Raw genomic sequence first — 20,239 nt, 5'->3', positions numbered from 1 at the left:
GGTGAAGCTGTGGCAAAGTGACAATAACTGAAATCACAGATCAGAGGATGTTAGGGGTTGGATGGGACCTCTGGAGATTGAGTCCAACCCCCCTGCCAGAGCAGAAGCAGAGAATCCAGCACAGGTCACACAGGAACACATCCAGACAGGGCTTGGAAGTCTCCAAAGAAGGAGATTCCACAATCAATCTGGGGCAGCCTGTTCCAGTGCTCTGTGACCTTCAGAGTGAAGTAGCTCCTCCTCATGTTGAGGTGGAACCTCCTGTGTTTACATCCACTGCCCTTTGTCCTGTCACAGGGCACAAGTGAGCAGAAGCTGTTCCCTCCTTCCTGACACCCAGATATTTATAGACATTGGTAAGATCCCCTCTCAGTCTTCTCCACACTAAACAGCCCCAGGTCTCTCAGCCTTTCCTCATCAGGCAGTGCTCCAGTCCCTTGTAGCCCTCTGTTGGACTCTCTCCAGCAGACCCCTGTCCCTCTTGAACTGGGGAGCCCTGAACTGGATGCAATATTCCAGATGAGGTCTGACTAGGGCAGAGTAGAGGGGGAGGAGAACCTCCTTCAATCTGCTGGATACACTCCTCTTAATGCACTCCAGGATCCCATTTGCCTTCTTGGCTACAAGGGCACATTGCTGTCCCATGCAGAACCTGTTGTCTACCAGGACTCCCAGGTCCTTATCCTCTATGAAGAGAGTCAGGAACAGGTTTTTGACACCAGAACTGCAGGCTCCCATTCCAGGCATGCATTTGCACTGGTGCCCCCCCCACCCCGAGTGGCTGTTACCGTGGAATGCCATCGTCTGCAGCAACCGGTCGGCCACTTCTTGAGGGAACATTCCTGGCTCCTGCAAGCACAGTGTCCCATCCTGCCTCTCAGTGCAGAACTTCTCTAGGTTGGCAGTCAGGAAATTCAAACAGATATCAAGCAAAGAGTAAGGAGAAGCTTCCTCCTGTCATAAGCAAAACACAATGAAACAGAGGAGAGTTAGTGCAGGCATTTTCACAGAACCACAGAAACTTGCAGGTTGGAAAAGGCCCTCAGGATCACCAAGTCCAACCCAGAACCCTACTCTACAAAGTTCACCCCTAAACCATAGCCCCAAGCACCACATCCAAACAGAATCACAGAAACATTCCATTGCTCTCTCATGGGAGAGTATAGGCAAATCATTCTTTTTTATCAGTCTGATTCTCACTTCAACAGGCAAATATTACAAAAGGAGATGTCTCCCTTAGAACCACACCAAGTCAGGTAACAAACTGATGGGCAGTGCCCTTCACCAGTCACCACTAGAGCCATATGCACCCTGGTCTGCTGATCTTGAGCCCTGCTTGAATTCACAGAGGAAGAGAAGTAACTGCTGGTGAAATCATTTCACTGTATCACAGTACATCAAAGGTTGGAAGGGACCTCCAGAGGTCATCCAGTCCAACCCCTGGGAGAGACTAAAGCTTGTCTCTCCTGGCGTGACTCAATAAAGATAAAATCACCTTTGATTCTTGCCCAGACAATAGCTGATGTGTATTGGGCAGAGCCACTGGAACAACTCTTGGGAAGGTGCAAAGATAATATTGCTCACCGGACCACAGCTGGCCTGACAACAAAGACAAAATAATCTCCACCCATCAAGTACCCCGGCAAGGCAGGATGGTGAGAAAATGGATTCACCACCTGGCCCCTGATTTCCTGAGGAACAATACTTGGACACATACCTAAGGACTAAAAACTGTATAAAAGACTTGAGCAACTACTGGCTGAAGAGAAGAAAAACAGGGAACGAAAAACACAGTAGAAGAAAACACAGTAGAAGAAGGAAAATGCTCGGGACAATGCTGCTCTGAAGGAAAATGACAGAGACATCAGCATGGAGCCTGGAAGACGCAGCAGAACCCTCTCTTCGTGCCCTAAGTTCCGTCTGCTGCAACTCATGGAGCTGAAGAGGCTGCCCAGAGGACCACCTCTCTTCTACAGCCAAAGCCTCAGCACCCTTTCTCTACAGACCCAACATCTCCTGCAGCAACTTTCCTCCACAGACTCAGTCTTGGGGGGGTGGGGGGGGTGAGGGCTGTGGTAATATAATTCCTTTCTTCTTCTCTCTCTCTTCTCTCTCTCCCTCTCTATTTTCTCTCTCTCCCTTTCTGATCCATCCACTTTATTTATGTAACCAATAGTCTAGCTGTTGATATTTTGGCCTCACTTGTGCCTCTCATTTCACAACAGGGGAATATTCAAAAGAACTGAGTCTCTTTCCCTCTCTGGACCGAGACAACCCCCCTGCCAAAGTAGGATCACCCAGGGTAGTCCACACAGGAACGCATTCAGATAGGTTTTGAATGCGCCCAGAGAAGGAGACTCCACAACCTCTCTAGGCAGTCTGTTCCAATTTGAATGCATGAAGTCTACTAGGAATTAATCAAAACAGACTGAAAGGAGATTTGAAGTCAGAGTTTACTTCTTGATTGAAGCTATTTCTTTTTCAGTGAAGTCAACCCACATTACAACCCTGGGTAGAAAGGACCAGGCAGGACGTGAACTTGAAGTTCCTTTCAGAGTTTGACACTGTATCAATTGAATCCTGGGTAGAAAGGACCAGGTAGGACGTGAACACGAATTTTCCCTTCAGTTTGAAAGTGTATTGATTGAACCCTGGCTACAAAGGACTAGGCAGGACATGAACTTGAACTTTCCCTTCAGAGTTTGAGACTGTATTGATTGACACAGGAGGATCTCTGAGGATTTTGATGCCATGGCTAATAATAGCCCACTGTTTCCAGTCACACACATTCATCAACATCAAGAATGACTCCAGCACTGTGAATCATCCCAGCAGCACACAGGGCAAGCCAAGTGACTGGTACACACTCCCCCAGACAACTCTGGGAATAACAGCATCAACTGGTGCCAGATCTCATCCATAGGAAAAATTCCATCTCGCCTTTACCACCGAAAGCTCTGCAGAAATTCACCTCTCTTTCCTGGCTCACTTCACTTCTGCTGCTTCATTCGCCCAGTATGCTCACCACAGAAATAGAACAAAATAGAAGACAGAGAAAAGAAAATGACAGAAAAAAGTCTCAGAAGGCAAAGTGCAGGTATTTGAAGCTTGGGGGGGGTACACATTAGGGCAAAGATGGAACGGAGCTGCCTTTAACAAGTCATGTTACAGGAGGGATGGAGAGAGACTGTTTGCAAAGGCCTGCAGTGACAGCACAAAAGGCAATGGCTTCAAACTAGAGAAGGGCAGATTTAGATTGGATATTGGGAAGGAACCTTTACTATGAGGGAACAGGTTGCCCAGGGAGCTGGTTGAGGCCCCTTCCCTGAATAGTTGAGGTGAGACTTGACAAGGCCCTGGGCAACCTGATCTAGTTGGGGATGTCCCTGATGACTGTGGGGAGGTCAGACTGGATGACCTTTGGAGGTCCCTTCCAGCCCAGCCCATTCTATGATTCTAGGTATTGACAACAATACACAGTTGAATAGCTCCTGAAGACTTAAGTACAGGCTTGAGAACTAGGAACTCCACACTACTCCAGTTCTGCAGCTTCCAACTCTACAGCTGACTCCACTTTGCCAAGTGCTTCATTTTTATCACTTTTTTTAAAGCCTGATTGCTGCATCTTGGTGTTGAAGCAAGAGGAGTTACTCTGTGATGCTGCTTGCTTGCATTACCAGGAAACAACTTCGGTTGCCTCCAGTCTCCACCTGATATGAAGAGGAAGCACAGAATTTGGAACTGTGAACATCTTTGCTTTCTCTAGAACATGCAGCAATGCCTGAAGCACTCCTGAAGAGACAAAACAACTGTTTTTATATCAAATTACTTTAAAACCATTATTTTTAAACAGTGTATCTTCTTCTTTTTTTTTTTCCATGAGAGGAAAACATTTTCTTTTCAACCTGAAATTAATGCACATACCCAGAACTTGTACAACACAAAGCAGAGTCCTTGCTCAAAGGCATATGAAAATTATTCCCACTGAAGCAAAGATATCCTCATCTCCCAAGAGAGCTTGTGCTTCCAATTTGCTGCTTAAATGTAACAAAAGACTGGCTGTCTTCAGTCTTTCTGGCACTGCTCCATAATTTCTGCCAGAGAAGCTAAAACACTTTCATATATATATATATATAAATAAATAAAAGTGAGCAAACTCCAACAACAATTTTTAGCCTAGCATATGACTCAGAAAGCTTTTTTTTCTTTTCCAGCCAGTACCTCCAATCTGTAATTTGGAGATGCTGTTTTAATTGTCATATAAAGCGATTCCCTTCAGAAGCCCATACAGGACATCTCCATACAAGAAAACAAAATAACTCAGCCAATAATCCACAAGCAAGGACCAATTACACTCACAAACAGCACAGAATCTTTTGCATTAACTCCACTTCTATCAGTTTGAGGAGCCCTAGGGAGACATAACATGGAATACTGCATCCAGTTCTGGGCTCCCCAGTTCATGTGGGACAGGGATCTACTCAAGAGAGTCCAAGGGAGTACTGTGTCCAGTTCTGGAGCCCCTATTACAAGAGGGATGTGGAGGTGCTGGAACGTGTCCAGAGAAGGGCCACAAGGATGATCAGAGGGCTGGAGCTCCTCTCCTATGAGGACAGACTGAAGGAGTTGGGGCTGTTCAGTCTGCAGAAGAGAAGGCTCTGAGGTGACCTAATTGTGGCTTTCCAGTATCTGAAGCGGGCCTACAGGAAGGCTGGGGAAGGACTTCTCAGGATCTCAGGTAGTGATAGGACTAGGGGGAATGGAATGAAGCTGGAGGTGGGGAGATTCAGGCTAGATGTGAGGAGGAGGTTCTTCACCATGAGAGTGGTGAAACCCTGGAATGGGTTGTCCAGGGAGGTGGTTGAGGCCCTGTCCCTGGGGGTGTTTAAGCCCAGGCTGGATGAGGCTCTGGGCAGCCTGATCTAGTGTGGGGTGTCCCTGCCCATGGCAGGGGGGTTGGAGCTGGATGATCCTTGTGGTCCCTTCCAACCCTGAATGATACTATGATACTATGATACAAGGATGAAGGGACTGGAGCACTGCCTGAAAGGCTGAGAGCCCTGGGGCTGTTTAGTCTGGAGAGGAGAAGACTGAGAGGGGATTTAATCAATGTTTATAAATATCTGAGGGCTGGGTGTCAAGAGGGAGGGGACAGGCTCTGCTCAGTTGCACCCTGTGATAGGACAAGGGGCAAAGGGTATAAACTACAGCACAGGAGGTTCCACCTCAACATGAGGAGGAGCTTCTTCACTGTAGAGGTCACAGAGCACTGGAACAGACTGCCCAGAGAGGTTGTGGAGCCTCCTTCTCTGGAGACTTTCAAGTCCTGTCTGAATGTGTTCCTGTGTGACCTGTGCTAGATTCTATGGTCCTGCTCTGGCAGGGGGGGCTGGACTTGATCTCCAGAGGTCACTTCCAACCCCTAACATCCTGTGATCCTGTGAACTTGTTGCCAGAAGGCTGAAGAAACACCTAAGGAAGGCTCCTGAGATAAGTTGGGCAGGAGCAAAACACTGTTATCTGCATCTAATAAAGTCCCCTGACAGACACCATAAAAACAGTTTCCTAGAGTGACTGCTGCTGAAACAGAGCACCTGAATGCAGTCTATAAACCTTTTATGTGAGCTAGTGGCATTCCTTTTCTCAGCTTCTCTTTACTTAAAGACAATACTGCCCAGTTAAAGACCTCGCAGTAAAAGTCTGCTGTTGTATTCAAGCCCTCAGCAGGTTAGCATTAAAGTGGTTCTTCCTCTAGCTGTGCTTTCAAACTTCATCTTAAAAACAAACCTGCCACTTTCTGGCTGCAATATTCTGATGAGACACTGCCAATGTGTGTGGCAGCCTCAGCACAGCATTTCTTTTCATTTTCAATAGAGATTATCCAGCAATACTTGAGTAGAACTTATATTACGCCCAGCTGACGTCTTCACAGCCATCTTAATTACCTGGTATCTCCATGGAACCTCAGTTGCTTCCATTCTAACAAATCGATTCAGTGGCCAGAAAAATTTAGGAAAGAATAAAATAAAGAAATTCCCCAGAAGGCAGAACTGCACAGGACATGATGCAAGCCCGGGCATCTTCCTCAGCTAAAACACAGATCAGAAGAGTGACACATCTAAAACCAGTACAAAAAGCACTTAGATAGGGCTTTTGAAACCTTGTGGAAATTAACCCTTGCTGAAAGATAGCTTTAAAAGTGCTCAGTTTAACCAAGGCAAACAAAGTGTCCAGGAGGACATTGGGAATGAGCTGCCTGGCTGCTGGCATCTAACAGTAACCCAAGCCATGAGTGGAGTGAAATGCAATACCTGCTTCAACACGATGGCACCCGGTGAGCTCATAGCTCACAACACTGCTGCAGTTCCCTACCTTCCACAGCTTGTTTTCAAAACTCCTTGAATTCAATGTTGCTGGAGTCTATTGAATCTGGATTTCAATACACAGATTAAATAAAAAGAGCAAGAAAAAAACCTAAACAAAACAGGAGCTTCAAGGGACATACTAAAGTATCGGGAATAAATTAGCAAATCTTATGCCCAACACTATGCCTAGATTAAGTGGCTGTGAGTATCAAAACAAAATCATGTTCCTCTGGAGAAGCATCACCACACAAACACCTGCACATACAGCAACTAAAACAGAGACAGGTTGAACTGATCCTTTCCATCAGAAATGTCACAGGATCACAGAAACATTCAGGTTGGAGAAGACCCTCAGGATCACCAAGTCCAACCCAGAAACTTACTCTACAGGGTTCACCCCTAAACCATAGCCCCAAGCACCACATCCAAACCACCTTTAAACACATCCATGCTGGGTGACTCCACCACCTCCCTGGGCAGCACATTCCAATGCCTGACCACTCTTGCTGGGAAAAAATTCTTCCTAATGTCCAGTCTAAGCCTACCCAGTCATAGCTTGAGGCTGTTCCCTCTTGTTCTATCACTAATGACCTGTGAGAAGAGACCAGCACCAGCCTCTCCACAATGTCCTTTCAGGTAGCTGTAGACAGCAATGAGGTCTCCCCTCAGCCTCCTCTTTTTCAAACTAATCATCCCCAGCTCCTTCAGTTGCTCTTCATCAGATTTATTCCCCAGGCCCTTCCCCAGCTTCCTTGCCCTCCTCTGCACTGGCTCCAGCACCTCCACATCTCTCCTGTATTGATGTACCCAAAACTGAACACAGTACTCAAGGTGTGGCCTCCCCAGAGCTGAGTACAAGCGGACAATCACCTCCCTGCTCCTGCTGGACACAGCATTTCTAATCCCAACCAGGATGCCTTTGGCTTACTTGGCCACCTGGGCACACTGCTGGCTTGTGTTTAACTGTTTGTCCTTTAGAACCCCCTGGTCCCCTTCTGCCAGGCAGTTTTCCATGTCAATCTAACTTTGCATAAAAAGTAAATTCCACTGCTGTGGGGGCCTTGTGCGCTACAGGGGCTGAGAGCCTACCAACTCCAGCCTGAAACATTGATTCCTTCTGGCTTCGTGTCTCACTCATTAAAAATCAAACCTTTTTTTCCCATAGGTAGGGGGGACAAGGGGGGTTGTGCTTTATTTCCCCCTCAGTATAAAACACTAGAACTACCCATTTCAGCTCTAACAGAACCACTTCTGTGATGTGCTCACCCATTTTTGTACCTGACTGCAGACTCAGTATGACAAAATCCAAAGGTGGAAGGTCTCCATGCAGGTCTGTCTCAAAGAAGGTGAGGGGATACAGGATGAGGCACTATTTCAAACTGTGGGAGTTCTTGCTCTCAACAGGTAAGCAGGAAAGTAGGAGGCAATTTAAAGCCTTAGCCTTTGGTGCTGGTCACACCACGTTTCTAACCGTTTTCCACTCTCCACAGTCCCAAAACTTTGCTTACTTTAACCAGGCATTCTTTAAAAGGCCAAGAAACAGCAGCTGAATGGTCATCAAAACTCTTCCATAAAGGCAAGGCAGTGAAAAATGAACGATTCCACAATCTAGGTCATGAAGAATTCTTATGTTCTGAAAAAAGCTCAAGGCTGGATTATGCTCAGAAACCCCAAATCTAACATTAACTATTCCAGCAGAAGTGGGAACACGCCGATTAAAGTTGTTTGGGATACAAAGCTGGCAGGGATCGTAAGAGGTCTGAAATTAAATAGTGCCACACTAAACTACAGCAAGGCCATCTATTTCAGGATCAACGTGAAAAAGTTCAGCTATGAGTTCAGCAAGTAGAAATATGACTGGAGAGGAGAACCTGAATGGTTTGCTTAACCACAAGAAAACAGTGTGAGACAGCCAAAGAAGGCATCAGGAGAAGCATCATGTCATCTTTCAAGACACACAGAGATCTCATGAGGCTATTTCAGCTTGAACATAAAAGCTACCAGAATGCTCGGGGGGTGGGGTGGAAATCATGTTGGGAGTAGGAAAAAAGCAAACACAAACAAAAACCAAACAACCCACCCTGCTTATCTTAGCCTTGCAGATCAAGAGGCGAGAGGTATAAAGGCTGCCTATAAATACAGTACTGTGAATAAAAGCTATAGATGGAAATACAGCTAGTGAGATGAAGCACAGCAACGAGGGGGCACGAAAATGCCATGAACTCGAATTTTGCCCCAAATGCAGATGTCAGTAGCTCTAAACAAACAACCCACCAAACAGACGAATTCTACCCTAGTCTGCTGAACAGCAGGGCAAAAGGGACCTACTTTTAAAATAAAGTTTATTAGGGGATTAAACGAAATTGAGCTTTCAATAACAAGGGGCGAGCGCAGATAACGCAGGGAGCTCCTGCCAGTCCTTTCAAAGCAAATACGCACACTCATCTCTCAGAGGAGCAAGCAAAGCAGCACCCACATGCTGCGCTCCGAGGCCTGCCTGCAACAGACGGGCAGTCCCCGGCCCCCAGCTCCGGCCAGCTGCAGGCTGCGAGCGCTCGGTACCGCACGGGGCAGCGAGGCCCAGGCACCGTGCGTGCCGCAGGCCCCCCGCTTTCTGGGGCAGGGCTCTTTCCAGACGGCCCCGCACAAAGCACGCCCTGGCGGGACCGGCGCCGTGCGAGGGTTGCCCTGCGCCCAGGCCGGGGAGAGGCACAGGCGGCTGCCCCGTCCCGCCCTGCCCTTCACACCGGCCGAGGAGCGCTGCCCGCCGGGCTGCCCCCCTGCTCCTGCGTGGCGGGAAGCCGCCGGTCCGCGGCCCCACAAGGTGCTGCTGAGAGGAGCCGGCCGGCGGCAGCCAGGCCAGACCGGCCATCGCTCTCTGGTGATACCGGGGCACATGGGGAAGAGCTGCCGCTGCCCCTTCGCACCGCGCCCGGCTCCAGCCTCCCCGCGGCTGGGTCTCGATCGTCCTTTTACATAATCGGTAGGGCAGCAACCGCGCCGGTTACACAACGGCGAGGGGGGCGAGAGCCGCCGGCCCGGCTCCGTGTGCGCCTGTGGGGACGGAGCCGCGGCAGCCCCCGCAGGGTCGCTGCCGGCTCTGCCCCGCGGCAGCGGCGCCGGGAGGTGAAGGGGGACGGCGCGCACCGGCGCCCGCTCGGTGCAACGGCCTCACCCGCCTGAGGGAGCGGGACCCGCGGCGCCGCCATAGCGGCCCCTTCCCCTCATCTGCCCTCGGCCGGCCGCTGTCACCCTGGGGCAGAGGGCTGCCTGCCCGACCGGCTCCTCCATCCCGCTCCCGATCCCCTCGGCGGCTGCTCGGCCCGGCGTTGCCCGCGGTGCTCACTCACCATCGTGGCGCTGGGTGCCGGCGGCGACCGCCCAGCGAACCGGGTCCCGGCAGGCTCTGGCTTTTTTTTTTTTTTTTTTTTCCTTCCCCTCTTCCCCCCGTTTTTTACCCCCTCCCCCGACCTGGAAGTGAATCTGCCTCAGCCGGCCGGGAAGCGATACGGAGCCCGCCTCCCTTAAAGGGGCCGCGCCAGGCGCACACTGCCTGCGCCCGGGCAGCGGGAGTCGCCCAGTCCGGGTCAGGGACGAAAAGCGTCAGGTGTCGGGAGAAGGGGCTGTGGGACAACGAACCGCACTGGCCTGGCCTGTCACAGTGTGAGACGTTCCCTGACGCCAAGTTCCTTTCATTTTGGAGCAGAGATGAAGCATCACGAGGATGATCAGAGGGCTGAAGCACAGACAGACTGGAAGAGTTGGGGCTGTTCAGTCTGGAGAAGAGAATGCTCCGAGGAGACCTTATTGTGGCCTTCTAGCATCTGAAGGGGGCTACAAGAAAGCTGGGGAGGGACTTTTTAGGGTGTCAGGGAGTGACAGGACTAGGGGGAATGGAAAAAAAAATTAGAAATGGGCAGATTCAGATTGGATGTTAGGAAGAAATTCTTCCCCATGAGGGTGGTGAGTCATTGGAGCAGGTTGCCCAGAGAGGTGGTAGAAGACTCATCCCTGGAGGATTTTAGGGCCAGGTTGGATGTGGCTCTGAGCAACCTGCTGTAGTGTGAGGTGTCCCTGCCCATGGCAGGGGGTTGGAACTGGATGATCCTTGAGGTTCCTTCCAACCCTATCAGTTCTATGATTCTGTGATTCCCAGCAGATCTGTCCCAGCAGAAGCAGCTGTATGGCAGTTCCCTGCCTTTGGGTAACCTCACACAGACAGGAATTCAGCGTCAGCTTCATGCTTGTTGCTCACACATCAGCCTCTGTAATTTCAATGTCTCCTGCCCCAACTAGTTTATTTGGGCAGTATGGGTGGTAGACTTCTCCAGTACTATAGGGTTTGCCACCTGCTCCAAAGTTGGAGAGGAGCTTTGCCATAAGCTTTCACACAAAATCATTCCATGTTTCGGATGCAGTAGCGGTGATGAAAACCTGCCCCCAACAAATGTGTGTTATATTGTTGGTAAAGAGAACACAGTTGCTTTTTGTTTCAGGTTACAAAGTAAAGAGTGATGCAATTACCCTGCCCAAGTAAAATGAAATCATAAAGACTACTGTTAAAACTTGTGCCCTCGTAGCCAAGAGAGCCAGTGGCATCCTGGCGTGCATCAAAAGTGTGTCCAGCAGGTCTGCAGAGGTTCTCCTCCTCTACTCTGCCCTGCTGAGACCACACCTGCAATACTGTGTCCAGTTTTGGGCCACGAGGATCATTAGGGGTCTTGAGCATCTCCCCTATGAAGAGAGACAGAGACCTGCTGCTGTTTATTTTCAAGAAGAGAAGGCTGAGAGGGGATCTGATCAATGTCTATCAATATCTGAGGGGTGGGTGTCAAGCAGAGGGGGCCAAGCTCTTTTGGGTGGTGTGCAGTAATAAGACAAGGAACAATAGGTACAAGCTTGAACATAGAAGATTTCACCTCAACATGAGAAGAAACTTCTTTACTGTGAGGGTGATGGGGCCCTGGAACAGGCTGTCCAGAGAGGTTGTGGAATACCCTTCTCTGGAGACTTTAAAAACAAACCTGGATGCATTCCTGTGTGGACTACCCTGGGTGATCCTGCTCTGGCACAGGGGTTGGGCTTTATCTCTGGAGGTCCCTTCCAACCTCTAATGTACTGTGATACTGTAATACCTTCTAAAGAACTGCTGGTTCCATATACAGCAGCTTTGACTAAGGTCTGTTTGCAAACCAAGCAAAACAAATAAACATTAAAGACAACTGCTGAAAGAATTTTTGTTTCCATCATTACAAGATAGCCAAATATTCTACAGATGTTATCATTCTTCCTGTTTAGGGACTACATAGCAAAGGTCAGTTATAGCCCAAAGTCTTTAGATGATGATGTTGATCTACAGAAAGCAAATTATGTGCTCAGGGTCTAACAAGAACAGAATGAAAAGTCCTCATGTTCTCAATCTGACCACTTAAAAATCAATTCTGTTTAGAAGAAATTATTTCTGTAATTATGGACACAAATTATTTTAGAATAAGGAGGGGCCAGCACTCTTATTGTTAGTCCATTATATGTTTCTTCCATCTCCTAATGCCTTTAGGAACTTCCAGACTCTTCTTTCCATGCCTATTAAAAAGTGCAGTCAATTCACTCTAATGAGTGCCTCCAGTTGTCCTGTCTTTGCCTTCTTTTTCTCATTCCATCAGGATTTACCATAGGAACTATCTCTTTTTCTCCTGCCCAGATTCAGACAGTTAAAAATTTTGAAGCAACAACCTGATTCCCTTCTCTCAGTGACTGTTCTTGGCCTGCCCCACTGTACCTGAGAGCTGGAGTGGCAAAGGAAGCCTTACTGCACCAATGTTCTTACTATGGAGAGACCTTATGGTTGAGTTGGCACTGACTCATCTTGGCACCAGAAACAGCAAAGACAAAATCCCAAGAAGAACAGACTCTTAGGGACTGAAATGAACAAAATCAAAGAGTTCCTACTGAACCTGTGCAAACTGAAAGTTTTCAAAGCCAGGTTTTCAGAGAAACAGGACTTCTGGTACAAAGGTAGCTCATCTTCCACAGTCCTACTTCAGAACAGAGGACACAAACGTGCCCAGGTAGCAGTCAGCAGAGGCCAAACTACGTGAATCTTACCTGCCTTCTCACAGGCATCTCCGTGGGTTTGGTGGATACCTTTTGAAAGCAAGATTTTAACTTACGTGGACAATGTGTGTGAACTCCAGCCCCACCACGGAGACGTTGAGCTGCAATACTCCGATCTTCCAGCAGATGGCGCCATGATTTTTGGCAGCAATGGTTCTTAGGGGGCCTATGCCCAAGATTTAATCGAGTTTTATTTGCCTCCAAAGCTTGGCAAACCGTCCACACTTTCCTGCAAACATTTGGGACAAAGCATTCTTAAGTATTCTTTACAATTATTTTTTACTGTTCTTTTAAATTCATTTAAATCTAAGCAGTTTGTCACATACATTTATAATGTAGAATGATAGGTTTGGGGGGGAGGGGAATTTTAAAGGTCATCTAGTTCCACCCCTCTGCAGTCAGCAGGAACATCTTCAGCTAGAGCAGGCTGCTCAAAGCCCTGTTCAACTTGGCCTTGAATCTTTGCAGGGATGGGGCATCTATCATGTCTGGGAAAGCTGGGTCATTGTTTCATCACACATCATTAAAAAAATTCTTCCTTCTAGATAGTCTAAATCTCACCTCTTTTAGTTTAAAACCACCACTCCTTGTGCTGATGCAACAGATCCTGATAAAAAGACTGCCCACATCTTTCTTATAGCCCCTTTGAAGCACTGAAAGGGTGCTGAAAGGGTCTCCCCTGGAGCCTTCTCTTCTCCAAGGGTGAGTAACCCCAACTGTCAGCCTTTCTTCACAACAGAGGTATTCAAGCCCTCTGACTATTTTCATGGACCTCCTCTGGACCTGTTCTAACAGGTTCATGTCCTTCTTGTGCTGAGGCCTCCAGAACTAGATGCAGCACTCCAGGTGAGGGCTCAGAGTGTGTGCTGCTATACTCAGGAAATTCAATTTGTGCTCAAAAGTGCTGGAATTAGCCAGCATGCCGGCTTCAATTCAGCCATCTCTGGAGAACATACCAGTTTCCAGGGGATTTCAACAATGCCTGGCACTGCCTGCTCAGACATATTGGGATGTGGGGTCCCATCTCATGAAAAAATCATCTCTAACACCTTTGTTGTACCACAGAAAGGAGAAGCCAGGAGCAGCAAGCCACCAGTTCTAAAATTGAGCTGCAAATTATTTCACAGTTAATCCCAGACAAAAACACACCATCAGCAGGTTAGGAACTGGTGAAGCAGCCCTGGTGCTGGATTAATGTGTATGAACTTAAGGATTTGTCCTACAGAAGACCTCAGAAATAAGGATCTGATGGTGCAAAACTCTGCAAGTTAAATACTAAAACTGTGTTACTGCTTGAAACCTCGGACCCATCAGTCTATGGTCGCCCTGAGAGGTGGAGATGAGAGAAAGGAGACGGACACAGGACTTCCCCGCCGAGCCGTCTGTGAACCGGCACTGGTCAGCACCTGCAGTGGCGGTGTCCGGGACAAGAGAGGATGAAAGAGAGGATGAACCGGGAAAAAAAGAGGGAAGAAGAGGATGAACCAGGGCAAGAGAGGATGAACCGGGGTAGAGGCGGCTCCGCAGCAGCGGGGAGCGGACAGGGGCCCGGCGGTGCAGCAGGGACCGCTCCGCGCGGTGGGGCAGGCGTCAAATCGATCGCTCGGCGCTCGGGGCAGGAGCCCAATCGATCGCTCGGCGGTGGCCGGCGAGCCTGCGCGGCGCTGCCGTCGGCTCCAGCATGGCCGCGCTCATCAACTTCGAGGACGAGGAGGAGGTGAGGAGTTACCTGGAGAACTTGCACGTCGAGTACAGCTACCAGTGCTTCAAGGAGAAGGACCCAGACGGTAAACCGCCGCACCGCGACCCCTCTGCCAGCCCCCTGCGTCCGGCGCGAGCCTCAGCCCCTTCACCGCTGTGTTGCAGGCTGCCATCGCCTGGCCGACTACCTGGACGCCGTTCGGAAGGACTTCGTGGGGGCGGCGCGGGTGCTGCGCGACAACTGCGAGGAGCACGGCCACAGCGAGAGCTGCTACAAGCTAGGGGCCTACCAGGCTATCGGCAAAGGTGAGCCGGGCTGCTGCTGTGAGCCTGTCACCTTCCTGCCCGAGCTGCTGGTGGCAGTGCCTGCAGTGTCGTGGGTTCTGCCGTGGCACTACCAGCAGCATGAGCTCCTCTGTGCAAGGGGCTCCGGGCGAGGAGGGTGGCAGATGCCTGTGGGCAGACATAGCTCTTGGCCTTTCAAAGGTGCTGAGCTCCTCCTGACCTTAATGGAGGAGCTACCCATCATGCCCCCTTTATGGTCACATGATAAAAGCTGGGGAAGGGTGGAAAACCTGAAATTGCTTCCTTCTGGAGAATCACCTTTAGGTTAAAAGCACACGTAGTATTTTCTTACAATGACATCTGTGTAAATGCTAAGTACATCCAGGGCTGAGTGTTGCTGTGTGTCCTGTTCTTAAAACTTGGGTTTCTTCTCATCTCACTGCTCTTTCTTAGAGAAAGTGAAAAAAAGACACAGGCATGCAAACGGGTCTAAGTAGATCCAAGTCTGCCCAAAAGGTATCTGCTGGTACAGGGATGGGAAGCACTTAAATTGGCGAGGCAGCTTCCAAATGGCAGTGGTTATAAGGAACTTGTTAGTGTTGCTTTAGTCCAAAGCCAGTAGCAGTCTCAGTGTACAGGATGGTATGCTGGCAAAAGAATGCTTGGCCTAGGTAAGCTGTTGAGAAGGCCATAGGTGTATGTCTGTGAGGTCCTAGATGCATTCAAAGAGGGAGGCTGTATTGCCCAAAGAGCACTGGGAAGCATGCTGCAAACAGAGAGCTTCCATCTCTGCCAGTGTGTCCTTACAGTAATCTTTTGGTTTCTTGGCTAACAGGTGGACTCGACCTAGATTTGAAAGCTGCCTACAACTCTTTTATGAAGTCATGTGAGAAAGGTGGGAAGAAGTCAATAAATGCATGCCACAACGTTGGGCTGTTGGCCCATGACGGGAGAGTAAATGATGATAAACCAGACCCTGTTGTTGCCAGAGACTATTACACAAAAGCCTGTGATGGCAATTTTGCGCCTAGCTGCTTCAACCTCAGTGTAATATACCTGCAAGGAGCACCTGGGGTCCCTAAGGACATGACCCGTGCTCTGAAGTACTCGCTGAAAGGGTGTGAGCTCGGCCACATCTGGGCTTGTGCCAACGCCAGTCGAATGTACAAACTGGGAGATGGTGTTGAGCAGAGTGATGCTAAGGCAGAGGATCTGAAAAACAGGGCAAAACAGCTGCATAAAGAGCAGAAAGAAGCCCCAAGCTCGTTAAAATTTGGAGAGTAAAACTGTCAGTTGCAGCTACTGAGTTTTCAATGGCAAGTGAAGCTGTTATTTAAATAATGAGCATATGTTTTGCAGTCACAATAAAAACCAAAATCCTCACATTTCTGTGGATGCAAGCAAACATCAGCAACCCTGCTGTGCCTTTCTGCATTCTTAAATACACAAGTTCTTCCTCCTGTTGCTTGGATTTCTCTTCCTTCAGGAAGACAAACACACCTGACCTTTTGGAAGTTTGTCCCCACGGTTTAAAGTGTGAAATAGGTCCAAACATCCTTTTGGTTTTACATCTGTGCTGCATATGTTTCCAGCAGGAGCTGTGGTTGTGTGCTGGGTTCAGGCTGCATAGCTGGCTTTCATGTAAAGGTTTCTGCTCTTTAGAGAATGTCGTGAATCCCACGTTTTCTGAGCTTGCTGGAGCAAGTGTGGATTTTGACCTGCTTTAAAATGATGTCTAAGCCTCAGCACTTCCACTCTAAAGCTTTTAGGATGCTTGTTTTGCTCTCCTTGGCTACAGAAATACTGTCCTTTGCTTGTATTGACAGCCTTGTTAAGCTTGAGAAGTATCCAGGCTGCATCTTGATCCTGGACAGTGCCTCTTGCTGTCTGTGACCTTTGCAGGTCGAGGGGGACATGCTGCTTTGGGCTCTAAAAGCACAAAGCTTTTCCCTGGTCAGCTTAGAGCTAGAAACATTTCAGTCATGTTCAGATGATGCCAATCCCCAAAGAGTCACAAGCCTGTATGGCAGTGTGCATGAGAGCATCTCTGCCTACAGATCTTGCCAATGGAACAGGAAAGAAAGAATCATCATTAGCTCTGCAGGGCAGATGAGCTGCAGCGGCAGGGTGTGAGAGAGTTGCCCCAGGCTGGGGAGGAAGTCAAGAGAGCTAGGAATGTGCTTAGACCTGCTGCATTGCAGATCAGTATCCAAGGCTGGAGATGCCCTTACAGACAATGCCTGCAAGCAGGTGTTAACTGGTTTGTCATTGCATGGGTGCCACATGAATTGCTCTGCAGCACACTGAGCACCACATAATTGCACACATTGTTTTACCTTCCTGCCAGCTTCTGAAACTCTGTTTTCTGTTCTTTATAATGCAGGTTTAGGGAAGAGCAAGGTGCTCACTGATCAGATTTTTTGACTCAAATCTGTACCTTAAATCTGTACAAACCATAATTGCACATACATGTTCTAAACCAGCTGCCTAAATTATAAGCAGGGCACTATATGTAAATGCATTCATGCACTGATAAGGGCCTTTGTCATTCTGGTGTGTCTGCATGCAGAGTTTGTGATGTGTGTATGCTTTGCTGTACTTTTACTGCTGGTTCAGAATGTGAATACCCTGGCTGTGGGCTGAAGATACAAACTTACTATTGAAACATTTGGGAGTAAAAAGAAAATCCCCAACACTAATTTGGCTGTTGCCACAACTAAAAGAATTATTAGAATGCTGTCTGAGGAAGAGTGTGTGAAGGAAGGGAGTTCTGCCACCCTAACTGCACTCTGAACAGACTGCTTGAGAAGGGTGAAAGGGATGATATGGAAGGACATGGACCTGATGGAGCAGGTCCAGAGTAGGGCCATGAAAATGATCAGGGGGTTGGAGCACTTCTGCTATGAGGACAGGCTGAGGGAGCTGGGGGTGTTGAGCCTGGAGAAGAGGAGGCTCTGGGGAGACCTAATAGCAGCTTGTCAGTACCTGAGAGGGGCCTGTAAGAAGGATGGAGGAAGACTGTTTACAAAGGCCTGCAGTGAGGGGATGAGGGGCAGTGGCTTCAAAGTACAGAATGGCAGATTTCGATTTGGTATCAGGAAGAAGTTTTTAGTATGAGGGCGTTGGAACACTGGAACAGGTTGCCCAGGGAGGTGGTTGAAGCCCCTTCCCTGGAGATATGCATGGTGAGGCTGGACAAGGCCCTGGGCAACCTGCTCTAGTTGGGGATGTCTGTGCTGACTGCAGGGAGGTCGGACTGGGTGACCTTTGGAGGTCCTTTCCAGCCTGGACCATTCTATGATGAAAGGAGATAAAGGGACAGCAGGTGGCAGTGCATGAAAACCATTCCTCCTCACCGTGGCTGGGAGACTGGTTTTCAGCAGCCTGGGGAAGAAAATAGTGGTGAGCCAAGTGAGATGAATTTTTCTGTGAACACAGTTAATATTCTGTGGCAGCTGAAGAGGGCAAAGCTCTTGTAGAGGAAGAGCCTGTGCTGACTGTTTGCTAGGTACTGTTGCGGGCATCTGTTGCCCTTGGGAAATGTGAGTAAATGCTACCCTGCAGAGTGTAACAGTCTAGCAATAAAACAGTTTGGCAGCTGTGTGTTCAGAAGTAAGCAACTAGCAAGTGGCTCAAGGCACTGGAGAACTGGATGACATTTTAAGCCCTCATCTTTTTGTTTGAGCTTTTGTGCTCGGTGCCTCCGAGCGGCTGGTTCAGCTCCTGGCTCCAAGCAGAGCTGCATGCTGCGGCAGGCTAGCCTCCTCTGGGATTGCTGTCAGAGGTGCCCCAGGGAAACTCCACTCAGTACCTGGGACTGTCCTCAGTAAAAGTGACACACAGTGCAGCTAGTTAAAGTGCATGTTGTAGCCAGTGTTCTTCATACCACTTGAGAACTTAAGAGACTTGCAGGATTTAAATATAACATGATCTATTTTCATAACAGCAGTCACAGAGTCACAGAATCATCCACATTGGAAGAGACCTCCAAGATTATCAAGTCCAACCCAGCACCCAACTCTATTTTATCAACCAGACTATGGCACTGAGTGCCTCATCTGGGCTTTTCTTAAACACCTCCAGGGACCTCGCCCCCACCACCTCCCTGGGCAGCCCATTCCAATGGCCAATCTCTCTTTCTGGGGAGAACTTCTTTCTAAGATGAAGCCTAAACTTCTCCCTGCACAGCTTGAGTCTGTGTCCTCTTGTTGTGGTGCTGGTTGCCTGGGAGAAGAGACCAACCCCCACCTGGCTACAGCCTCCCTTCACATAGTTGTAGACAGCAATATGGTCTCCCCTGAGCCTCCTCCTCTCCAGGCTAAACAAACCCAAATCCCTCAGCCTCTCCTCACAGGGTTTTTGCTCCAGACCCCTCCCCAGCCTTGTTGCCCTTCTCTGGACATCTTCCAGCATCTCAACATATTTCTTGAATTGAAGGGCCCAGACCTGGACACAGTACTCGAGATGTAGCCTAACCAGTGTTGAGTACAGTGCAGAATGGCTTCCCTGCTCCTGCTGGCCACACTATTCCTGATCCAGGCCAGCATGCTGTTGGCCTTGGTCACCTGGGCACACTGCTGTGTTAGTGCAGGTAAGCCTATGAGGCATCATCCCATCTTGTACCACTAGTTGCAAAGGCAGACACAAATTAAGGAAGGCTCTTTTGTTACACAAAATCATGATCATAACCAGTTTAAACTGTGTTCAAACTGCCCCTGAATGGTTTGCTGCCTGTTCTGGATACACCTGCATCTTTTTTTTTCACACAGCTGTCAGTGATGCTGTAATAGATGCTTGAGATGGGTAAATCCTTCTCCTGATTGAATCCTTTCCTTCCAAAGCGGCAAAGTATTGAAGGAAAAGATGAGGCAGACTCATTTCAGCCTATTGTAAATGATATGTGGTTTGTCAAAGTAAATTCTTTACTGAGATATCTTTCATAGAATCAATAAGACCTCAAAGATCAAGTCCAACCTGTCACCCAAGACCTCATGACTACTAAACCATGGCACCAAGTGCCATGTCCAGTCCCTTTTTGAACACATCCAGGGACAGTGACTCCACCACCTCCCTGGGCAGCACATTCCAATGGCTAACAACTCTCTCTGTGAAGAACTTTCTCCTCATCTTGAGCCTAAACTTCCCCTGGTGCAGCTTGAGACTGTGTCCTCTTGTCCTGGTGCTGGTTGTCTGGGAGAGGAGACCAACCCCCTCCTGGCTACAACCTCCCTTCAGGTAGTTGTAGAGAGCAATAAAGTCTCCCCTGAGCCTCTTCTTCTCCAGGCTGAACAATCCCAGCTCCCTCAGCCTCTCCTCAAAGTTATCATCACTATGCTTGCTGTTTCAGAACTAGTCCTGCAAACTCCACAATGTTGTAGCTTAGCCTACAAACTCACATTTGCACCATCGTTCCCTCTAATCTGCAGCAGTACCAGGAACCAGCACAGCTGCAGAAGACTTTTCATCACATAAGGCTCAGCCTGTACTTAATGCAGTTGATAGCAGAGACTCTGGACTCGACTAAACAGCAGTCTAAAATCATGCTGCAAGTCTTGGTTTATTACCACCTCATCTGATACCCTGAGGGTATTGCCAAAAGGCCAAGAGCATCCTGCTCCTTCTGTTTACCTGATGTTAAAAGGCTAAATTTTCTGTTCTCTGGGGAAGAAAATTGTACCTCCCAAGCTTCTGAAGTCATAAAGAGTGCTAGATGTGTGATCATAACAGCATACTTGGAAATAGGGAAAACCTGTTGATCTCTTCAGGATCAAGGA

The 20,239-nt window shown here is 48.7% G+C and overlaps 2 protein-coding genes across 2 annotated transcripts in view; one reads left to right on the top strand and one right to left on the bottom strand.

Annotated features, from left to right (window-relative positions):
- The window catches only part of LOC137442221 (protein zyg-11 homolog B), a 29,838-nt gene extending 20,021 nt beyond the window's left edge, over positions 1-9,817 (bottom strand). The window contains exons 1-2 of the mRNA XM_068140613.1: positions 9,716-9,817; positions 789-954 (exon numbers count right to left, since the gene is read on the bottom strand). Coding sequence (XP_067996714.1) covers positions 789-954; positions 9,716-9,718 — 169 coding nt within the window. The 5' untranslated portion in view covers positions 9,719-9,817. The remainder of the gene's footprint in view (positions 1-788; positions 955-9,715) is intronic.
- Positions 9,818-14,130: 4,313 nt separating this feature from the next.
- Positions 14,131-15,870, top strand: COA7 (cytochrome c oxidase assembly factor 7). Its single transcript, XM_068140611.1, has 3 exons — positions 14,131-14,266; positions 14,346-14,486; positions 15,301-15,870. The coding sequence occupies exons 1-3, from the start codon at positions 14,161-14,163 to the stop codon at positions 15,747-15,749; spliced, it is 696 nt and encodes a 231-aa protein (XP_067996712.1). The 5' UTR covers positions 14,131-14,160; the 3' UTR covers positions 15,750-15,870.
- Positions 15,871-20,239: the final 4,369 nt, after the last annotated feature.

The sequence above is a fragment of the Melanerpes formicivorus genome, unplaced genomic scaffold, assembly GCF_026170545.1.
Source record: "Melanerpes formicivorus ecotype bairdi unplaced genomic scaffold, bMelFor1.0.p_v2 SCAF_7, whole genome shotgun sequence".
NCBI lineage: Eukaryota > Metazoa > Chordata > Aves > Piciformes > Picidae > Melanerpes > Melanerpes formicivorus.
Note: the sequence above shows the minus strand (reverse complement) of the source record. Positions and strands in the feature narration are given on the sequence as shown.

Bases quoted from the DNA above. Each gene is read 5' to 3' on its own strand.
- COA7 (XM_068140611.1), top strand. From the start codon at position 14,161: ATGGCCGCGCTCATCAACTTCGAGGACGAGGAGGAGGTGAGGAGTTAC. The intron at 14,267-14,345 runs GTAAACCGCCGC...GCTGTGTTGCAG, and splicing joins CAAGGAGAAGGACCCAGACG to GCTGCCATCGCCTGGCCGAC. The intron at 14,487-15,300 runs GTGAGCCGGGCT...CTTGGCTAACAG, and splicing joins CTACCAGGCTATCGGCAAAG to GTGGACTCGACCTAGATTTG.